The sequence below is a fragment of the Salmo trutta genome, chromosome 28 (genome assembly GCF_901001165.1).
Source record: "Salmo trutta chromosome 28, fSalTru1.1, whole genome shotgun sequence".
Taxonomy (NCBI): Eukaryota; Metazoa; Chordata; class Actinopteri; order Salmoniformes; family Salmonidae; genus Salmo; species Salmo trutta.
In genome coordinates, this window is record NC_042984.1 from 19733939 (window position 1) to 19750007 (window position 16069).

Below are 16069 nucleotides of genomic sequence, written 5' to 3' on the forward strand. Positions count from 1 at the left end.
TTGATGAATAAATAATTATGGCTGCATAACAGTCACTGAGTCATGATGATGAGTCATAGGTCTATGTCACTTAAAGACAGCCCCCAGGCTGCACACTGCTCATTATCTTTTTAGTGTTTCAGCCAGCGCTCCAGATAATATGGAGTCATAAAACACAAAAACAGTCCAATGACAGCATTTATTGCACTGCATTTACCCCATTTCCCTTTCCCTTCCCCATTATGCTAAAGCTGGGATCTTGTTACGCTGCTTCCTTCCTTGTGTGTGTGGGTGTGTGTGTGTGTGTGGGTGTGTGTGTGTGTGTGTGTGTTGAAGTGTTATATTGCTGTTATAGGGTGTAATATTTTGTTTGGTGGTGCCCATGTGTTCAAGTGCATTAGATGAATATGTATGTGTGTGGGATTTGCGTGTGTACTACATACGCTAGCCCTCGTGACAATCAATGGAATCAATAGTGAGATTATCCAGCGTGAAGCCCCATGCCACAGGGCTATTAGGAGCTAAGCCACACAGGTTTTATATGTGTCAGTGCTCTTATCTACATCAGCCTGTCAGCTCTATTTGCCTCCAACAGAATAACCTTTTGATGATAACATGCTGCTTTACACCAATACAATCCTAATCCTGATGTAACACTACAGTATCACTACAACTCTGTCACGTTACAGATGTAGGATCTTAATTTGACCTATATTGTCACAGAAAAATAATCCTGCAGCAACAGGATTTCAATGTTTAGTTCTTAATGTTGCTTGATCGGTGCTTAGGCTCTTAGCTGGCCAAAAGTAGTTTATTAACAATACTGTTAATAAAATGAGTGTGGGTTTTCAGTGAATTTATGTAAATCATTGAACTCATCTGCAGCAACATAAGTGATCAAATTAAGATCCTACACCCGTAACAGCGCAATGAAGCTAGTTTGTGTTCTCATTACAGCTGTGAAGGGGAAAACATCCCACCTGATAAACTATTAGCTAGAGGGAATTAATTAAATACCAGGTTAGCTACAGTATACCAACCATTCCCTCCCACTGGGCACAGATGTCCATTCAACGTATATTCCACGTTGGTTCAACGTAATTTAATTTAAATGTTGTGGAAACAACTTTGATTCAACCAGTGTTTGCCCAGTAGTTTCCCCTCTCTTTGTATTTGCCTCTCTGACCAATTCTAATGCAGTTCAATTTGCTTTATGGGCAAAGTTAACATACATTAATGCTGTCTTGTCTCAACAGCACAAAGAATGTCTCTCTCTCCATTATCCTCTCTCACCCGCATTTCACCTCTGTCTTATCTCAATAACTATAGTCTCCGTCTCCCTGCCTCGCTCTCTCTCTCTCATAATCTATCCGTTTCTATATACCACACTCTCCCTCCCTTTTCTCTGCAGTGAAATGATTCAGTCTGGTTTCTCTAAAGATTAAAACTCCCTCCCCCCTCTCTTTCACGCCTCTCTCGCTCTCAATCTCTTTCTCTGAATTGCTTTAGTGAGACGTTACACTGAACCAGAGCAACAGCAGGGACATGTTTTAGTTCATTGTGTTTTTTTGGTCTGACCCCCATTCATTTAGATGTAAGCATCTCCAAGCTGTTTTGTTGGAATTCAGGATTTTTTTACGCTACATATGTAATTCAAAGAGCCATGTTGGAAAGACTGCAGTCTGCTTTGAAAACTGTCAAGGACTCCAAACGTAATTATGTTGCGACTTTCTGGTTTCTGGTTGAATGCTGTCTAAGTTTGATGCTTTGTGTGAGTTATGCCAATGTATGAGTATGTCTGCGTTTGTGCGTACGTGTGTATTTGCGTGCATGTGTGTGTGTGTGTGTGTGTATGAGAATTTTGTTTAATTGAAATTAACATGACAGATTTGCATCAAAGCTGTCAATTAGTTCAACATCTGCAATATGTTTCTCATCCTGTTTCCTTGAGCAACATTGGAGTTTGAGTCATTCATGGCCTGAGGTGTACTGTAAGCAGTTAACAGTTGTATTGTAGTTGTGGATGTAATCCTACAAGTGGTAATAGTAGTGGTAAAAGTACCAGCAGTAATAATAATAATAATAAATGTAATTTGTATGGCGCTTTTCATTACAGTTATTTGAAAGCTCTACCGAAGAATAAAAAAAATATATACATACCATAAAAAGAACACATTTAGAATCAAGGCAGGTAATAGTTCAGAGGGGTGGAGCGGCTCTCAGATGGTCAGGGAGAGTATTCCATAGGCGAGGGGCAAGGCAGCTGAAGGCTCGGTCCCCCATAGTTTGGAGATCTGTCTTGGGGACTTGAAGCAGTGGTGAGTGGCAGGTGGAGAGTGCAAGGTGGCTCGCTGATTGAGATGAGGTCGCTGATGTAGGTGTGGCTCAATCCATTCAAGGCTTTAAATACAAGCATGACAATGCCGGTCCTGTAGATGACTGGTAGCCAGTGGAGTTGGGCCAGGATCGGTGTGATATGGTCTGAATTCTTGGTCCTGGTCAGAACCCTGGCAGCACTGTTAGTTAGAGCCTCTGTACTGATTTGACTGGGAGGTCCCCAAACAGCACATTGCCATAGTCGATCCGAGAGAAGAGGAAGGTGTGGATGAGTTTCTCTGCATCTGGCTGGGAGAGTGATGGTATGACCCGGGTAATGTTTTTAAGATGAAAAATGATCTAACAGTTTTGATCTAACAGTTTGTCAGAGAAGCACACACACACAAAACATACTCACACACACCATTTTTCACCTTATCTGCCCTCTGTGTCTCTGATGTTTTGCATGACAGAGAGGGTGAGTCAGTGTGAGTGATGTTTTGTAAGCTAAGTTGAGGGGGAGGGCTGGGTAAGTTTGGACAGTGTTCTTCTCACAGTCAGGGAAAATGTCAAGCAAGCACAAACATCAAAGACTGAAAAAAGTGTGCATGAAAGAAAGAGACCAAGCAGCGTGGTCCGGAGAAATGGACCAGGGAAGACACCCAGGAGGAGATGGCATCCATAACTATTGAGGAGATGAGGAGGAGTATATCCAGGGCTTTGGAGGAATTAGGGGCAGGAGAAAAGCGCCTCCAATGGGAACAGGTGGAGGCAGCAAGAGCACGGCAACGAGGGAAGCACGAGAGGCAGCCCCAAACAAAACATTTTTTGGTGGGGGGCACACGGGGAGATTAGCAGAGTAAGGTTGGAGACCTGAGCCAACTCCTCGTGCTTACCGTGGGGAGCGAGTGACTGAGCAAGCACTGTGTTATGCGGTGATGCGCACTGTGTCGCCAGTGCGCATTCACAGGCCGGTGCGCTCTGTGCCTGCCCCATGTACCAGGCCTCCAGTGAGTATATCCAGCCTGGTACGCCCTGTGCCTGCTCCTCGCACTTGCCCTGAGGTGCGTGTCACCAGTCTGGCGCCACCTGTGCCAGCCCCACGCATCAGGTCTCTAGTGCGCCTGCCCAGTCTGGTGTGTTCTGTTCCTGCTCCTCGCACTCGCCCTGAGGTGCGTGTCACCAGTCTGGCGCCACCTGTGCCAGCCCCACGCATCAGGCCTCCAGTGCGCCTTCCCAGTCCAGAGCTTCCGGCGACAGTTCCCAGTCCAGAGCTTCCGGCGACGTCCCCCAGTCCGGAGCCTCCAGCAACGTTCCCTAGTCCGGTGAGACCTGTTCCGGCTCCAAGTAAGAAGCCTCCAGTGATGATCCATGGTCCGAAGCCTCCAGTGATGATCCATGGTCCGAAGCCTCCAGTGATGATCCATGGCACGAAGCCTCCAGTGATGATCCATGGCCCAGAGCCTGTAGTGATGATCCATGGCATGAAGCCTCCAGTGATAATCCATAGCAAGAAGCCTGTAGGGATGATCCATGGCCCGGAGCCTGTAGGGATGATCCATGGCCCGGAGCCTGTAGGGATGATCCATGGCCCGGAGCCTCCAGTGATGATCCATGGCACAAAGCCTCCAGTGGTGATCCATGGCGTGGAGCCTGCAGTGACGATCCATGGCATGGAGCCTGCAGCGACGGTCCCCAGTCCGGAACCTCCTGAGACAGCCCACAGTCCGGAACCTCCTGAGACGGCCCACAGTCCGGAACCTCCTGAGACGGCCCACAGTCCGGAACCTCCTGAGACGGCCCACAGTCCGGAACCTCCTGAGACGGCCCACAGTCCGGAACCTCCTGAGACGGCCCACAGTCCGGAACCTCCAGCGACGTTCCCCAGTCCGGAGTCTTCAGCGACGTTCCCCAGTCCGGAGTCTTCAGCGACGTTCCCCAGTCCGGAGTCTTCAGCAACGTTCCCCAGTCCAGAGTCTTCGGCGACATTCCCCAGATCAGAGTCTTCGGCGACATTCCCCAGTCCAGAGCCTCCGGCGGCAGTTCGCAGCCCAGAGCCTCCGGCGGCGGTCCGCAGCCCAGAGCCTCCGGCGGCGGTCCGCAGTCCAGAGCCTCCGGCGATGATCTACAGTCTGGTTCCTCCAGCAACACAAAAGCGGAGGGATCAGCGGGCGGAGTGGGGGCTACGCCCCAAACTGGAGCCGCCACCATGAGTAGATGCCCACCCGGACCCTCCCCTATAGGTTCAGGTTTGCGGCCGGGAGTCCGCACCTTTGGGGGTGGGGTACTGTCACGCCCTGACCTGAGAGAGCCGTTTTTCTCTGTTTGGTTAGGTCAGGGTGTGACATGGGGTGGGCATTCTATGTGTTATATTTCTATGTTTTTTTCCCCCTTTGATTGGCCTAGTATGGTTTCCAATCAGAGGCAGCTGTCTATCGTTGTCTCTGATTGGAAATCATACTTAGGCAGCCATTTTTCCCACTTTCAGTTGTGGGATCTTGCTTTTGTATTGCTGTTAGTAGCCTGCAAGACTTTTCGTTTGTTGTGTTGTTTATTGTTTTGTTTTTTGCTGGTTCACCGTTAAATAAAATATGATGAACCCAACACACGCTGCGACTTGGTCTACCCTTTACGACGAACGTCACAGTTATGCAGAATGTGTCACGGCTGTTCGAAGGATCAGACCAAAATGCAGCGTGTTCGTATAGTGCGAGGAGCAGGTATCGGTCTCACCGGACTGGGGAGATGCACTAAGGGCCGAGTGCTCACAGCAGGCACTGGCTGTACCGGGTTATGGATGCGCACTGAAACGAGAGTGCGAGGAGCAGGCACAGGACGTACTGGACTATGGAGGCGCACTGGAGGGAGAGTGCGAGGAGCAGGAACAGGACGTACTGGACTATGGAGGCGCACTGGAGGGAGAGTGCGAGGAGCTTGCACCGACCGCACCGGGCTGTGAGTGCGTATGGGCGATATAGTGCGCACCATACCATAACTCATCGCTCGCTCCCCCGCACGCCCGCTCCGCCGTGCTCTTTCTGCCAGTACTTCCCTTCGGAATCTCTCGTCGAGCTCCGCGCTTGACTCCTGTACTGACTTCTGTCTGCTCCACGGCTCTCTCCGATAGGCACGGGAAGTTCGATCAGGGCTCCCCCTTGATGTTGACAAACTCCCCTTATGCCCCCCCCCCAAAAATGTATGGGGCTGCCTCTCCACCTTGATTATAGGTGGATATAGCACTTCGTAGTAACGTCGCTCCCTCTTGGCTTCCTCTAGTTCCTCCTTCGGGCGACGATACTCCCCAGCCTGCCTCCAGGGTCCTTTCCCATCCAGGATTTCTTCCCAAGTCAATTTCTCCTGCTGCTCCATTCCACGCTGCTTGGTCCTTTTATGGTGGGTTATTCTGTCACGGCTGTTCGAAGGATCGGACCAAAATGCTGTGTTCGTAGTTCCACATATTTATTCAAACGTGAAACTGAATGCGATACATAAATAACTTGAAAACACAAAAACAACAAACCGTGACGCAAAGAGGAAAACACACTAGTCAAAAGATAATAACCCACAAAACAGGAAGAGAAAAACCCCTACTTAAATATGATCTCTAATCAGAGTCAATGAGGATCAGCAGCCTCCAATTAGAGATCAACCTAAACAATCCCAACATAGAAATAGAAAAACTAGAACTTAAACATAGAAATAAAAAACATAGAACAACCCAAAACACCCCCTGTCATGCCCCGCCCTACTCTACATTAGAAAATGACATCTTACTAGGGTCAGGACGTGACAGAATGTAAGCACATTTTTTGCTTACAGTTTAGAAAATGACTTTAAGGACTGTAGTATTGGAATAGAGAGATGGACAGAGGGAATTATTACATTCTAGAGTTTATAGATATCAGAGTCAACCATTCTTTGCTTGTCGCTGGTACTACAAAAGGTTGAAAAACACTGTTAGAAGACATGTCATATCTGAAAATGTCATATCAATAAGGACAGGAAATGGCCCTTGTTGTGTCGGGGATAGAGCTATGGACTGATTGATGGGGGGGGTGAAGGAGGACAAATTAGTTTTGGAGATGGAAAGAGAAAAGCAGACGAAGAGAGAGTAGATACTGACTAAGTGCAGTCAAAAACAGCCAAGGTTTAATTACAGCTTGTTTTGAGGGATTCTGCCACAAACCAGGATGATTTACAACTTCTCTCTCTGCTCTTTCTCTTAGATGACCTTACTCATTAGTTCTTCACTGTGACTTTTAAAGAGGTTTTCTAATGAGCAACAAACTCTAATGAAAATACAATTATTGGGGAGAAACAGGGAAGTTTCAGTCTCTTGAGATGTATTTAACCTTAAAAATGTTTTATTGTTAAACGTTCAAGTATATACTGCAGCAATGTGCTTCAACCTGAGGTTTGAGATACGTGTTCTTCTGTGCCGCTGTACCGATCCAGGACTAATTAGGGGTTGAAGAGAAGGTTTTACTATGGAACTTTAATACCTCTCTCTCTCTCTCTCTCTCTCTCTCTCTCTGTCTCTCTCTCTCTCTCTCTCTGTCTCTCTCTCTCTCTCTCTCTCTCTCTCTCTCTCTCTCTCTCTTTCTCTCTCTCTCTCTCTTCAATATACTTTGACATGGAAAGTAAAACACTTCCATTGTTAAAGTAAACATACAACAACGATGGACCAATAAGACAGGAACATACTAGACTGTTAGTAATAATAATAATGTTAATAACTTTACCACAAATAAAAATGGTTATTGTTATTCTCTCTCTCTCTCTCTCTCTCTCTCTCTCTCTCTCTCTCTCTCTCTCTCACACTTTTTTTAGCTGCCTCCCTCCTCCCTCACCGGTTTGTGACGGTGCGTCGGGGCAGTCCTGCGGCGAGGAGCGGTCAGATACGGCCCGGTGACCGGTTGGAGGCGGTTCAGGGGCATTCTGTGGTGACCCTTCCACACCGGGAGCTCACCCACATCCTCCGCAGAGCTGGAAACACCCTACGCCTCACCATCATCCCCCGTCCTAGCACCTGTGAGCATAGAGAAATACACACAATGTTATACACACACACACATTTCCAAAAACACAATAAAAACCGAAATGCACACAATCCACTTGCTTGCATACTCCCCATTAATGCTCAGAGTATAACTAAGACACTATGCATCTCCCCTCTGTACTGGAGCGTTAACTTCTTGTACCTATCTATGCTAACCACTATCCCTTATTTCTTTCCCAGACTCTTCCAGCCTATCAGAGACCACAGATTATGACCCCAATTACACAAGCAGGAAAGGTCACAGGTCACGACCCAAGGTGAGGACAGCAGCCATCCATTATGTTTGTGTCAATGATCCACACCTTTTTAAGAGTAAGCCCAAATACATCTGCAATACATTGAAATGTATTTTCCACTTTAAGTTTAGATCTCGATCTCATTCTGTCCATCTCTCCCTCCATGTTTCTTATAGCATGGCTCTAGGTATTACAGTGTGGATCTAGACCGCGGGCAGACAGGGTTTGGGTTCAGCCTGCGAGGGGGCAGTGAGTACAACATGGGTCTGTATGTATTGGGACTGATGGAGGGGGGACCTGCCTCACGCAGCCACAAAATACAGGTGAGTGTATTGTGTACCTCTTTAAAGAATGGGGTGTCTAATATTTCACAGTAAACTGTAAGTTATCTCAACTCAGGAAATCAAGTTTTGTTGACAAAACATGATATTACATGCATTATGGGATACTATTTCATACAACAACTGACTATGCTGTCACTGTGTACTGTAGGTGAGTGATCAGTTGGTGGAGATCAACGGGGACAGCACAGCAGGGATGACCCACAGCCAGGCAGTAGAGCAGATACGCAGGGGAGGACACCGCATATACCTGGTTCTAAAGAAAGGCAATGGATACGTCCCTGACTACGGTAAGATACAGAAAAGGACAGGGGGGGTGGAAACACTGTAAAACCCCAGAGACGCTCCTCCTACTGCGCAAACTGTCACTCGGTTTCACTTGGTTTTAAGAGAAGGTGTGAGAAAAGAATAGGTGGGATGAGGACTGAGGATAAGGTGGCAATATACTAGAGATAATCATGACATTCAACTGAGCATAGCCACTAGAGAATCCTCCTCAAACTGTCACAACTTATGTTGTTTATCTCTTTTTGGTGTATAATATCTCTCTTGGGTGTATAATATTTCTCTCTTGGGTGTATAGTATCTCTCTTGGGTGTATAGTATCTCTCTTGGGTGTATAGTATCTCTCTTGGGTGTATAACCTCTAAATTACTAACACCACTTTTCTTGTTTCTCTTTTTGGGGCTTTGCTTCCTTCTATTATTTCACCTTTCCTTGTGATTCATTCTTTGGACTCTCCATCTCTCACCTTCTATCTTACCTTCACCACCACGTTTCCCTTTGCTCTCTCTTATTTCTTCTCTTCTTTCCCTTTTTCATATTACTCCTACACATCTTTCTCTAATTATTTTCTCTTTCTCCGTTCCTCGTCTCTCCCTCTCAGTGGAGCTGTCCAGTCTGTCTCTATGTATGACCAACTCCAAGCTAGGCGAGCCTTGCTTCTATGTCATCGGCCGGACAGAGAATACGCGGTTGGTGATCGTTCCTGTTAGTCCTCCATTTATTTGTCTCTCTACATTCCTCTTCTCCTCACTTCCTATGTTGTCTTTACTGTTGTCGTTGTTGAAAATATATTATGTGTCACTGTACGTCGACACCCTCATCGTGAGACCATGATCACCCACGTGCTGAAATCATATGTTGTATTGTCTTGAGACCGGGGTATAACTAAATGGGCTCTATGTTCTGTTGCGGTTAAGGCGGCGCTATTGTCAAACCCACGTCAGTTTGCAATTTCGTCATGTCAAAACTGGTGCACTGGCATTTTCCAGCCCTAGCGCTCGGATGGGCGGGGTGGAAATATTTGAGGGCTGTGCTTAAAAACATGATCCAAAGTGCTAATTTCAGGCAGCACTGATAGGACCAACCAGAAGCTGGTTTTAGCATGTTGGTTATGGCATGAATTTGACAGCGGAAACGCATCCTATCCAGCCGTGACGCTCACTGCCCATATGCACATGGAACAAGAGTAGTCTAATGTGCTTTTGGTGCCTGTATACTTCGTATTTAGAAACATAAAAAACTGATGTTTTTTCCCATTTCGTTTTATTTGATTAAAATCCTAGCATAGCTTCGCCTCCTCTCAATGAAGGCTTTTTTTGTCTGCCCAATGCAATCTCAAAGCAGTCAAGACAGACAATAAAGGATTTGGCTCCTGAGACTGCTTGAAAATAAATCGTAATCACCAAAGCTTCATTAAAATATAAAGTTTGAAAGGAGTAAAACAGTGAGCTGACATACATTTTTTATCTATGCATTGTAGGCATGCCCACATTATTTTAGCCATGCCGGTCCCGTTTTGAATGTGCGTAAAAACCCTCCAGGATGTAGGCTACGTGTCCATGCCCATTATCAAACGATATATGAGAACCTCAGTGAATACCGGTGAACCTCGTATTTAGAATCTGTAACCTTAAAAAATGGGTTGTTTTCCGTTTCATATGTTCAAAACCCAAGCCCTCCCATATGGCTACTATAGCGAAGGCTGGTTCAACAGCAATGTGTGTCTTTTTTATCCTGGCAGTTTTATATCATTACATTTTACATTGTATTAAAAAAACTGATTGCTTGGTTTTCGTTACATTTTATTACAATCAAACTTATTAGAATGATTCACCTTCATGGTTTTATGGTGACAACATCCGCGGCGCTCTTGCATTGCAATTTCTGGAGATGTGTCATGTGTGAATGCGATCTGATCTGTAAAATGGTTCCGATTATGTTCATAAAACATAGACCTATTTGGGAGCAGTATAATGGTGAGTGGACATTCTCGCTTTCCATTTATATTGGATCTTTGTCCAGCTACTGTGAAAAGTGTGGATGTGTGTAAAACCCTCCATAGTCTGCATTGTTTTAATATTATAGTGCCTGTAAGTGTGACATAGCATATTTAAAACAAGTTATTTCGTTTATAATTTGATTCAAATTATTATTTTTAGGCCTTTTCAATAAATAATTGACAATGTTTGGTATGTTCATGCTCAGCCATAATATAATGTACAGTAGGCCTAACTGTCACGTTCGTGAGGAAAGACGGACCAAGGCGCAGCGTGTGTTGAGTTCCACATCTTTTAATAAAGTGAAACTTCTAAACAAACCAATAAACAAACAACGAAATGTGACATCCGTGGTGCTACATGCACATACACAAAACAATATCCCACAAAGCAGGTGGGAACAGGGACACCTTAAGTATGATCCCCAATTAGAGACAACGAACATCAGCTGCCTCTAATTGGGAACCATACTAAGAGCACCAACATAGAAATGAAAAGACTAGAACACCCCCTAGTCACGCCCTGACCTACAACACCATAGAGAACTCAGAGGGCTCTCTATGGTCAGGGCGTGACACTAGCCCCTATATCAATGGGAATGATATTGAAGCCATGCAATTACTTAGAACAATGTGGACTGCAAATGGGTTCAAGTTAACGTATTTAGCAAAGATAGTCTACATTTTGTTATTTAGTTTCTATGAGCCATTTAACAAACAAACTATAACGGACTGACATTGGCATTGGAGTTGATTCCAAGGAAATACATAAAAGACCGTAAATGTACAACTTGAAGCAACCACATATTTCACCATGGAGCACGTTCTGATTGGCCAGTGAGGGGCCAAGCCTCTACACACCCACAACTTGTTTATTCATTAAAACCCAGCCGTTTCGCGCCAATGCAGTAAATGCGACTATAATTGTGATGGTGAAAATAGCAAAAATATTTCTGACACACCCCTGAACCTATAGCGCTACCACCTGCGCTTAGATTTACCATTGTGTTAGGTTTGTTAAAATAGAGCCCTATAGCTTAAAACTCAGTTTTAAAAATGGCTTAGCCAGGTTAATCAATGACAACCAATATCCCTTGGTTGAATTAATTCTAGTGTGCAACCTGCCACTAGTGTTGCTGAATGTAAAGGAGAGCTAGTGATCTATATGCTTCAACAGTACAGCTGACATTCTGCATGAGAGCACACAATGTTGATAAGTATTGTAATATAATGAGGGTCAGGGAAGTAGCAGCTGTTGTTACACAACACAACCTACACACATACAGCTTCTGACAGAGACATGCTCCGTGAACTCTGGAGTTCCTCCACAGTGATTATGTAACATCACCTGCTTCTCTAACTCTCCTCACTCTCTTCTCCACCTATTCATTTTGCTCTCTCTGTTCCCTGCTTCCTATGTCCTGTCCCTGTGTGTTCATCAGTCCGTGAGAGCAGAGTCACCTCCCCCTCCCTCCCACAGCAGCACCCCGAGGAGCAGAGTGTGGCTCCAGTAGACCTGGCCCGCCTGGAGGGCCGCATCCACAGATCCAAGGTGAAGATGCGGGGGAGGTCTTCGAAAGGGGAGATAAAGGAAGGACATCAGGGAGAGGAAGGAGCAGGGGCAGTAAGACACAGCCTTGATTCAGACCCTGATTCTGAGAGACAGGAGGAGGGCAGTGAGACAGGAGGCGGTGGACTGAGAGAGAGGACTCAGGTGAGAGGGAAGGATAGCAGGAGGAAGAGCAGGAACAAGGGAGGCTCTCACAGTTTACCCAGAGATGCCCTGAGGAACTATGGCAACGATGATATACACACAGAGGCGGAGTGAGGGAGGGAGGGAGGGAGATAAAGAGAGTAAAAGCAGGAGTGAGGAGAGGGTCAGGAAGAGGGAGAACAATGAGAAAACTGAGGAATATGAAGAAACAGCGGAGGTGAAGGAAAGGGGGTAGGAGCATGTGGAGGAATAAGAGGTGAAACAGGAGGAGGAGGATGAAGAGGAGGAGGATGCTTACCTCCCCATTCCTAACCAAAGTCTGCCCAGGCCCAAGCAAGACTGTGAGGAAGAGGATGTGGAAGAGAAGACGAGGAACAGGAGAAAATGGGAACTGGAAAGAGAGAGGGAGTTGGAGGATGAGAGGTTGAGGGAGATAAAGTGGAGAGTATAAATGATGAAGAGAGTGGTGAGGATCATGAACAGATTGAATGGGTGGAGAGAGAGAGGTCTCAGTCCCTGAACAACCTGCTCTCCTTGGAGTCTCGCGTGACCTCTCCACTACAGAGAGAACCCTTTTTCTTCCTCACTACATCCTCAGAGCTGGAGAACGCAGAGTGTGGAGCCAGCCACTCGGATGGCAGTATTCCTGCTGCCTATGTCTCTGGCCTCTCCCTGGCCCTCACAGAAGGGGCCGTTCTAGGGGCACTAGGCCTGCTACTCCCAGGCTCCTGGCTCACACCCAGCCAACAGAGGACTGGGTTCATACAGGAGAACAGGCTTATAGGAGAACAGCGATAAAGAGGGAGAGGAAGGGGAAGAGGAGTCATAGAATAATTGGTAATCTAGCGGTAACTGCCAAAATAAAGGAATCGCCAACATAAAGTGTCTTAATAGGGCGTTGGGCCTTGGCATAGATTTTACAGGTATCTGGAACGTTATTTGAGGGATGTGACACCATTCTTCCATAATTTGGTGTTTTATTGATGATGGTGGAAAACTGTCTCAGGCGCCGCTCTAGAATCTCTCATTAGTGTTCAATTGGGTTGAGACCTGGTGACTGAGACAGACAGACCACTATGCTCCTTTGAGACCCCTCGTTAAAAGTCACTGAGATCTCTTCTTCTAGCTATGGTAGACAACATAATGGGCAACTAGGAATTTTTTATACATGGCCCTAAGCAAGATGGAATGTTAATTGCTTAATTAACTGTGGAACCACATCTGTTTGGAAGCACCTGCTTTCAATATACTTTGTATCTCTCATTTACTCAAGTGTTTCCTTTATTTTGGCAGTTACCTGTCGTAGCAAAGCAAAAATATACACACTGTTTGAGGAAACCATAATCATATAATTCTGAGGGCCCATGATCAGTGACAGTATCAAACCATATCCCCTTTGGAATATACCGTAAACTTGCTTTTTCAAACTACACACAACGCTACTCACACTCAGTTTGTTTTACTGTGACTTTTGATAATGTTGTATTATACAGTAATATTCTATGTGCCTTTTAACAGCTGGTTTCTGGCTGATGTTAATCAGCTGTTGATCATGTTAATTTGTACATATTTTAAGATGTTCCAGTGGAACACAATCTCTGTCTTTTCTCTGCTTGTTTTCTTTATGCAGCGCTCTTCTCTGCTCTCCCTCAGGAGTTGCCATAGAATTGTCCTTGTGTTTGGGGACACTGGAAGACTGTCTCAGGGGACAATGGAGACAGTATACAGTACATGAAATGATACCTCATGATACTGAGCAATAATATGTGACAGTCCCAGGCTATACTATGTCCAGTCCACCATACACTCTTAGAAAAATAGGTGCTATCTAGAACCTAAAAGGGTTCTTCGCCTGTCCCCATAGAGAAACCTTTGAAAAACCCTTTTTGGTTTCATGTAGAACCATTTCCACCGATTGTTCTACATTGAACCCAAAAGGGTTCTACCTGGAACCAAAAAGGGTTATCTTATGTGGACAGCCAAAGAATCCATTTGGAACACTGATTTTGTACGTTTGCCCACTGACAAAGAAATGATCAGTCTATCATTTTAAATGGTAGGTTTATTTAAAATCAATTTATAACATTTTTGACATGCGTTTTTCTGGATTTGTTTGTTGTTATTCTGTCTCTCACTGTTCAAATAAACCTACCATTAAAATTATACACTGATCCTTTCTTTGTCAGTGGGCAAACGTACAAAATCAGCAGGGGATCAAATACTTTTTTCCCTCACTGTAGATATGGTTAGAAGGGAAGGGGTGGTATTGTATAGTAACATTCTTCTGACCATTCAATTGGAGAATGAAATAGATCCATGAGGTTGTTCTATGTATGGATTTGATTGTGATGACTTTCAGAGCAACGTGACTTTGACAGCCAGTTTGTGCTGTGTGCAATCTATATAATGTAAAGATATTTGTATGAAATAAATAACTAAATGCTATTGTATATACAATATTGAATGGAGCCCTGATTAGTATTGTTGATACTGTGGAATATAATAATATATGTAACAGATATACTCAAAACATTTTAATCAATATGATATATTTGTGTTGTGATATTGGATACGTTTCAGGGTATTATGTGCAAAATTCAATAAAAAAAATCTTACCAAAGTAATACATTATGCACATATAGTAGAGTCAAAAGTTTGGACACACCTACTCATTCAAGGGTCTTTCTTAATTTTAACTATTTTGTACATTGCAGAATAGTAGTGAAGACATCACCACTATGAAATAACACATATGGAATCATGTAGTAACCAAAAAAGTGTTAAACAAATCCAAATATATTTTCGATTTTCGATTCTTCAAAGTAGCCACCCTTTGGCTTGATGACAGCTTTGCACACTCTTGGTATTCTCTCAACCAGCATAATGAGGAATGCTTTTCCAACAGTCTTGAAGAACTTCCCACATATGTTGAGCACTTGTTGGCTGCTTTTCCTTCACTCTGCAGTCCAACTCATCCCAAAACATCTCAATTGGGTTGAGGTCGGGTTATTGTGGAGACCAGGTCATCTGATGCAGCACTCCATCACTCTCCTTCTTGGTCAAATAACCCTTACACAGCCTGGAGGTGTGTTGGGTCATTGTCCTGTTGAAAAACAAATGATAGTCCCACTAAGCGCAAACCAGACGGGATGGTGTATCGCTGCAGAATGCTGTGGAGCCATGCTGGTTAAGTGTGCACCAATCGGAGTTAAACAAAGCTAGCTAGATAGCCAATGAGCTGGGCTTTACGGGAGTATCCGGAAACCTTGTATCTGTTGTAAAATGTAGCTACTAACCTTGTTCGACAGCATGCCTTTTCCTTTTGGACAAAAATTATTAGAATATTCAGAGTTATGAAGTTATGAAAGTCCAAGTATACAGATTTGACGATATTCTTGCAGAATATGAATGCAAATGTCTCCTTCACGATTTGCCTTAATGTACCTGGGTGACTTCACACTAAATGTTATGTAGTTCGCTCATACTTCAAGTATCTGTCTGAAACTTTGCACGTACACTGCTGCCATCTTGTGGACACCATCGGAATTACAACCAGAGTGATGACTGGAACAGGGACCTTTTTGTTCCATTTTAAAGATGGTGGTAGAAAAAAAACGGTTGTTTTTTTCTTTGTATTTTCTTCTACCAGATCTTTTGTGTTATATTCTCCTACATTCAATTCACATTTCCACTTTAGGTGAAAATTGAAAAAAGGGGGGCTATCCCCAATTTTTTGGTTACTACATGATTCCATATGTGTTATTTCATAGTTTTGATGTCTTCACTATTATTCTACAATGTAGAAAATAGTGAAAATAAATATATCGGTGTCCAAATTTTTGTCTGGTACTGTATATTTACATTGTCAAAAGTTTATTTTATGGAAGTAAGAACAAATACACTATCAATTGTAGTAAGTGTTGTGCCCTCTTACCCTGTGAGACCCAAGCATTGATCCAAATGAGGGGGAAAAAGTATTACCTTTCAGAAATACTTGCATCATGAATTTCAAGTTTATAAAAAATGTTCTTGAAAAGTAGCAATGGTATGAACATTTTGTGATAAGAAAACTGTTAAATTCTATAAAAATCACATAAAAAGTGTATTAAGAGTATTGACGTAATGGAAAATATTGGGTAATGG

The 16069-nt window shown here is 44.3% G+C and overlaps 1 protein-coding gene across 1 annotated transcript; it reads left to right on the forward strand.

The window, feature by feature from the left end:
- The first annotated feature begins 1517 nt into the window (after positions 1–1517).
- On the forward strand, positions 1518–12022 carry LOC115165737 (membrane-associated guanylate kinase, WW and PDZ domain-containing protein 2-like). Its single transcript, XM_029719059.1, has 7 exons — positions 1518–1691; positions 7126–7326; positions 7535–7611; positions 7767–7913; positions 8083–8221; positions 8818–8921; positions 11655–12022. Exons 1-7 carry the CDS (start codon positions 1643–1645, stop codon positions 11724–11726), a joined length of 789 nt encoding a protein of 262 aa, XP_029574919.1. The 5' UTR covers positions 1518–1642; the 3' UTR covers positions 11727–12022.
- Positions 12023–16069: the final 4047 nt, after the last annotated feature.

Bases quoted from the DNA above. Each gene is read 5' to 3' on its own strand.
- LOC115165737 (XM_029719059.1), top strand. From the start codon at position 1,643: ATGTTGGAAAGACTGCAGTCTGCTTTGAAAACTGTCAAGGACTCCAAA. The intron at 1,692-7,125 runs GTAATTATGTTG...CACTTTTTTTAG, and splicing joins AACTGTCAAGGACTCCAAAC to CTGCCTCCCTCCTCCCTCAC. The intron at 7,327-7,534 runs GTGAGCATAGAG...TTTCTTTCCCAG, and splicing joins CATCCCCCGTCCTAGCACCT to ACTCTTCCAGCCTATCAGAG.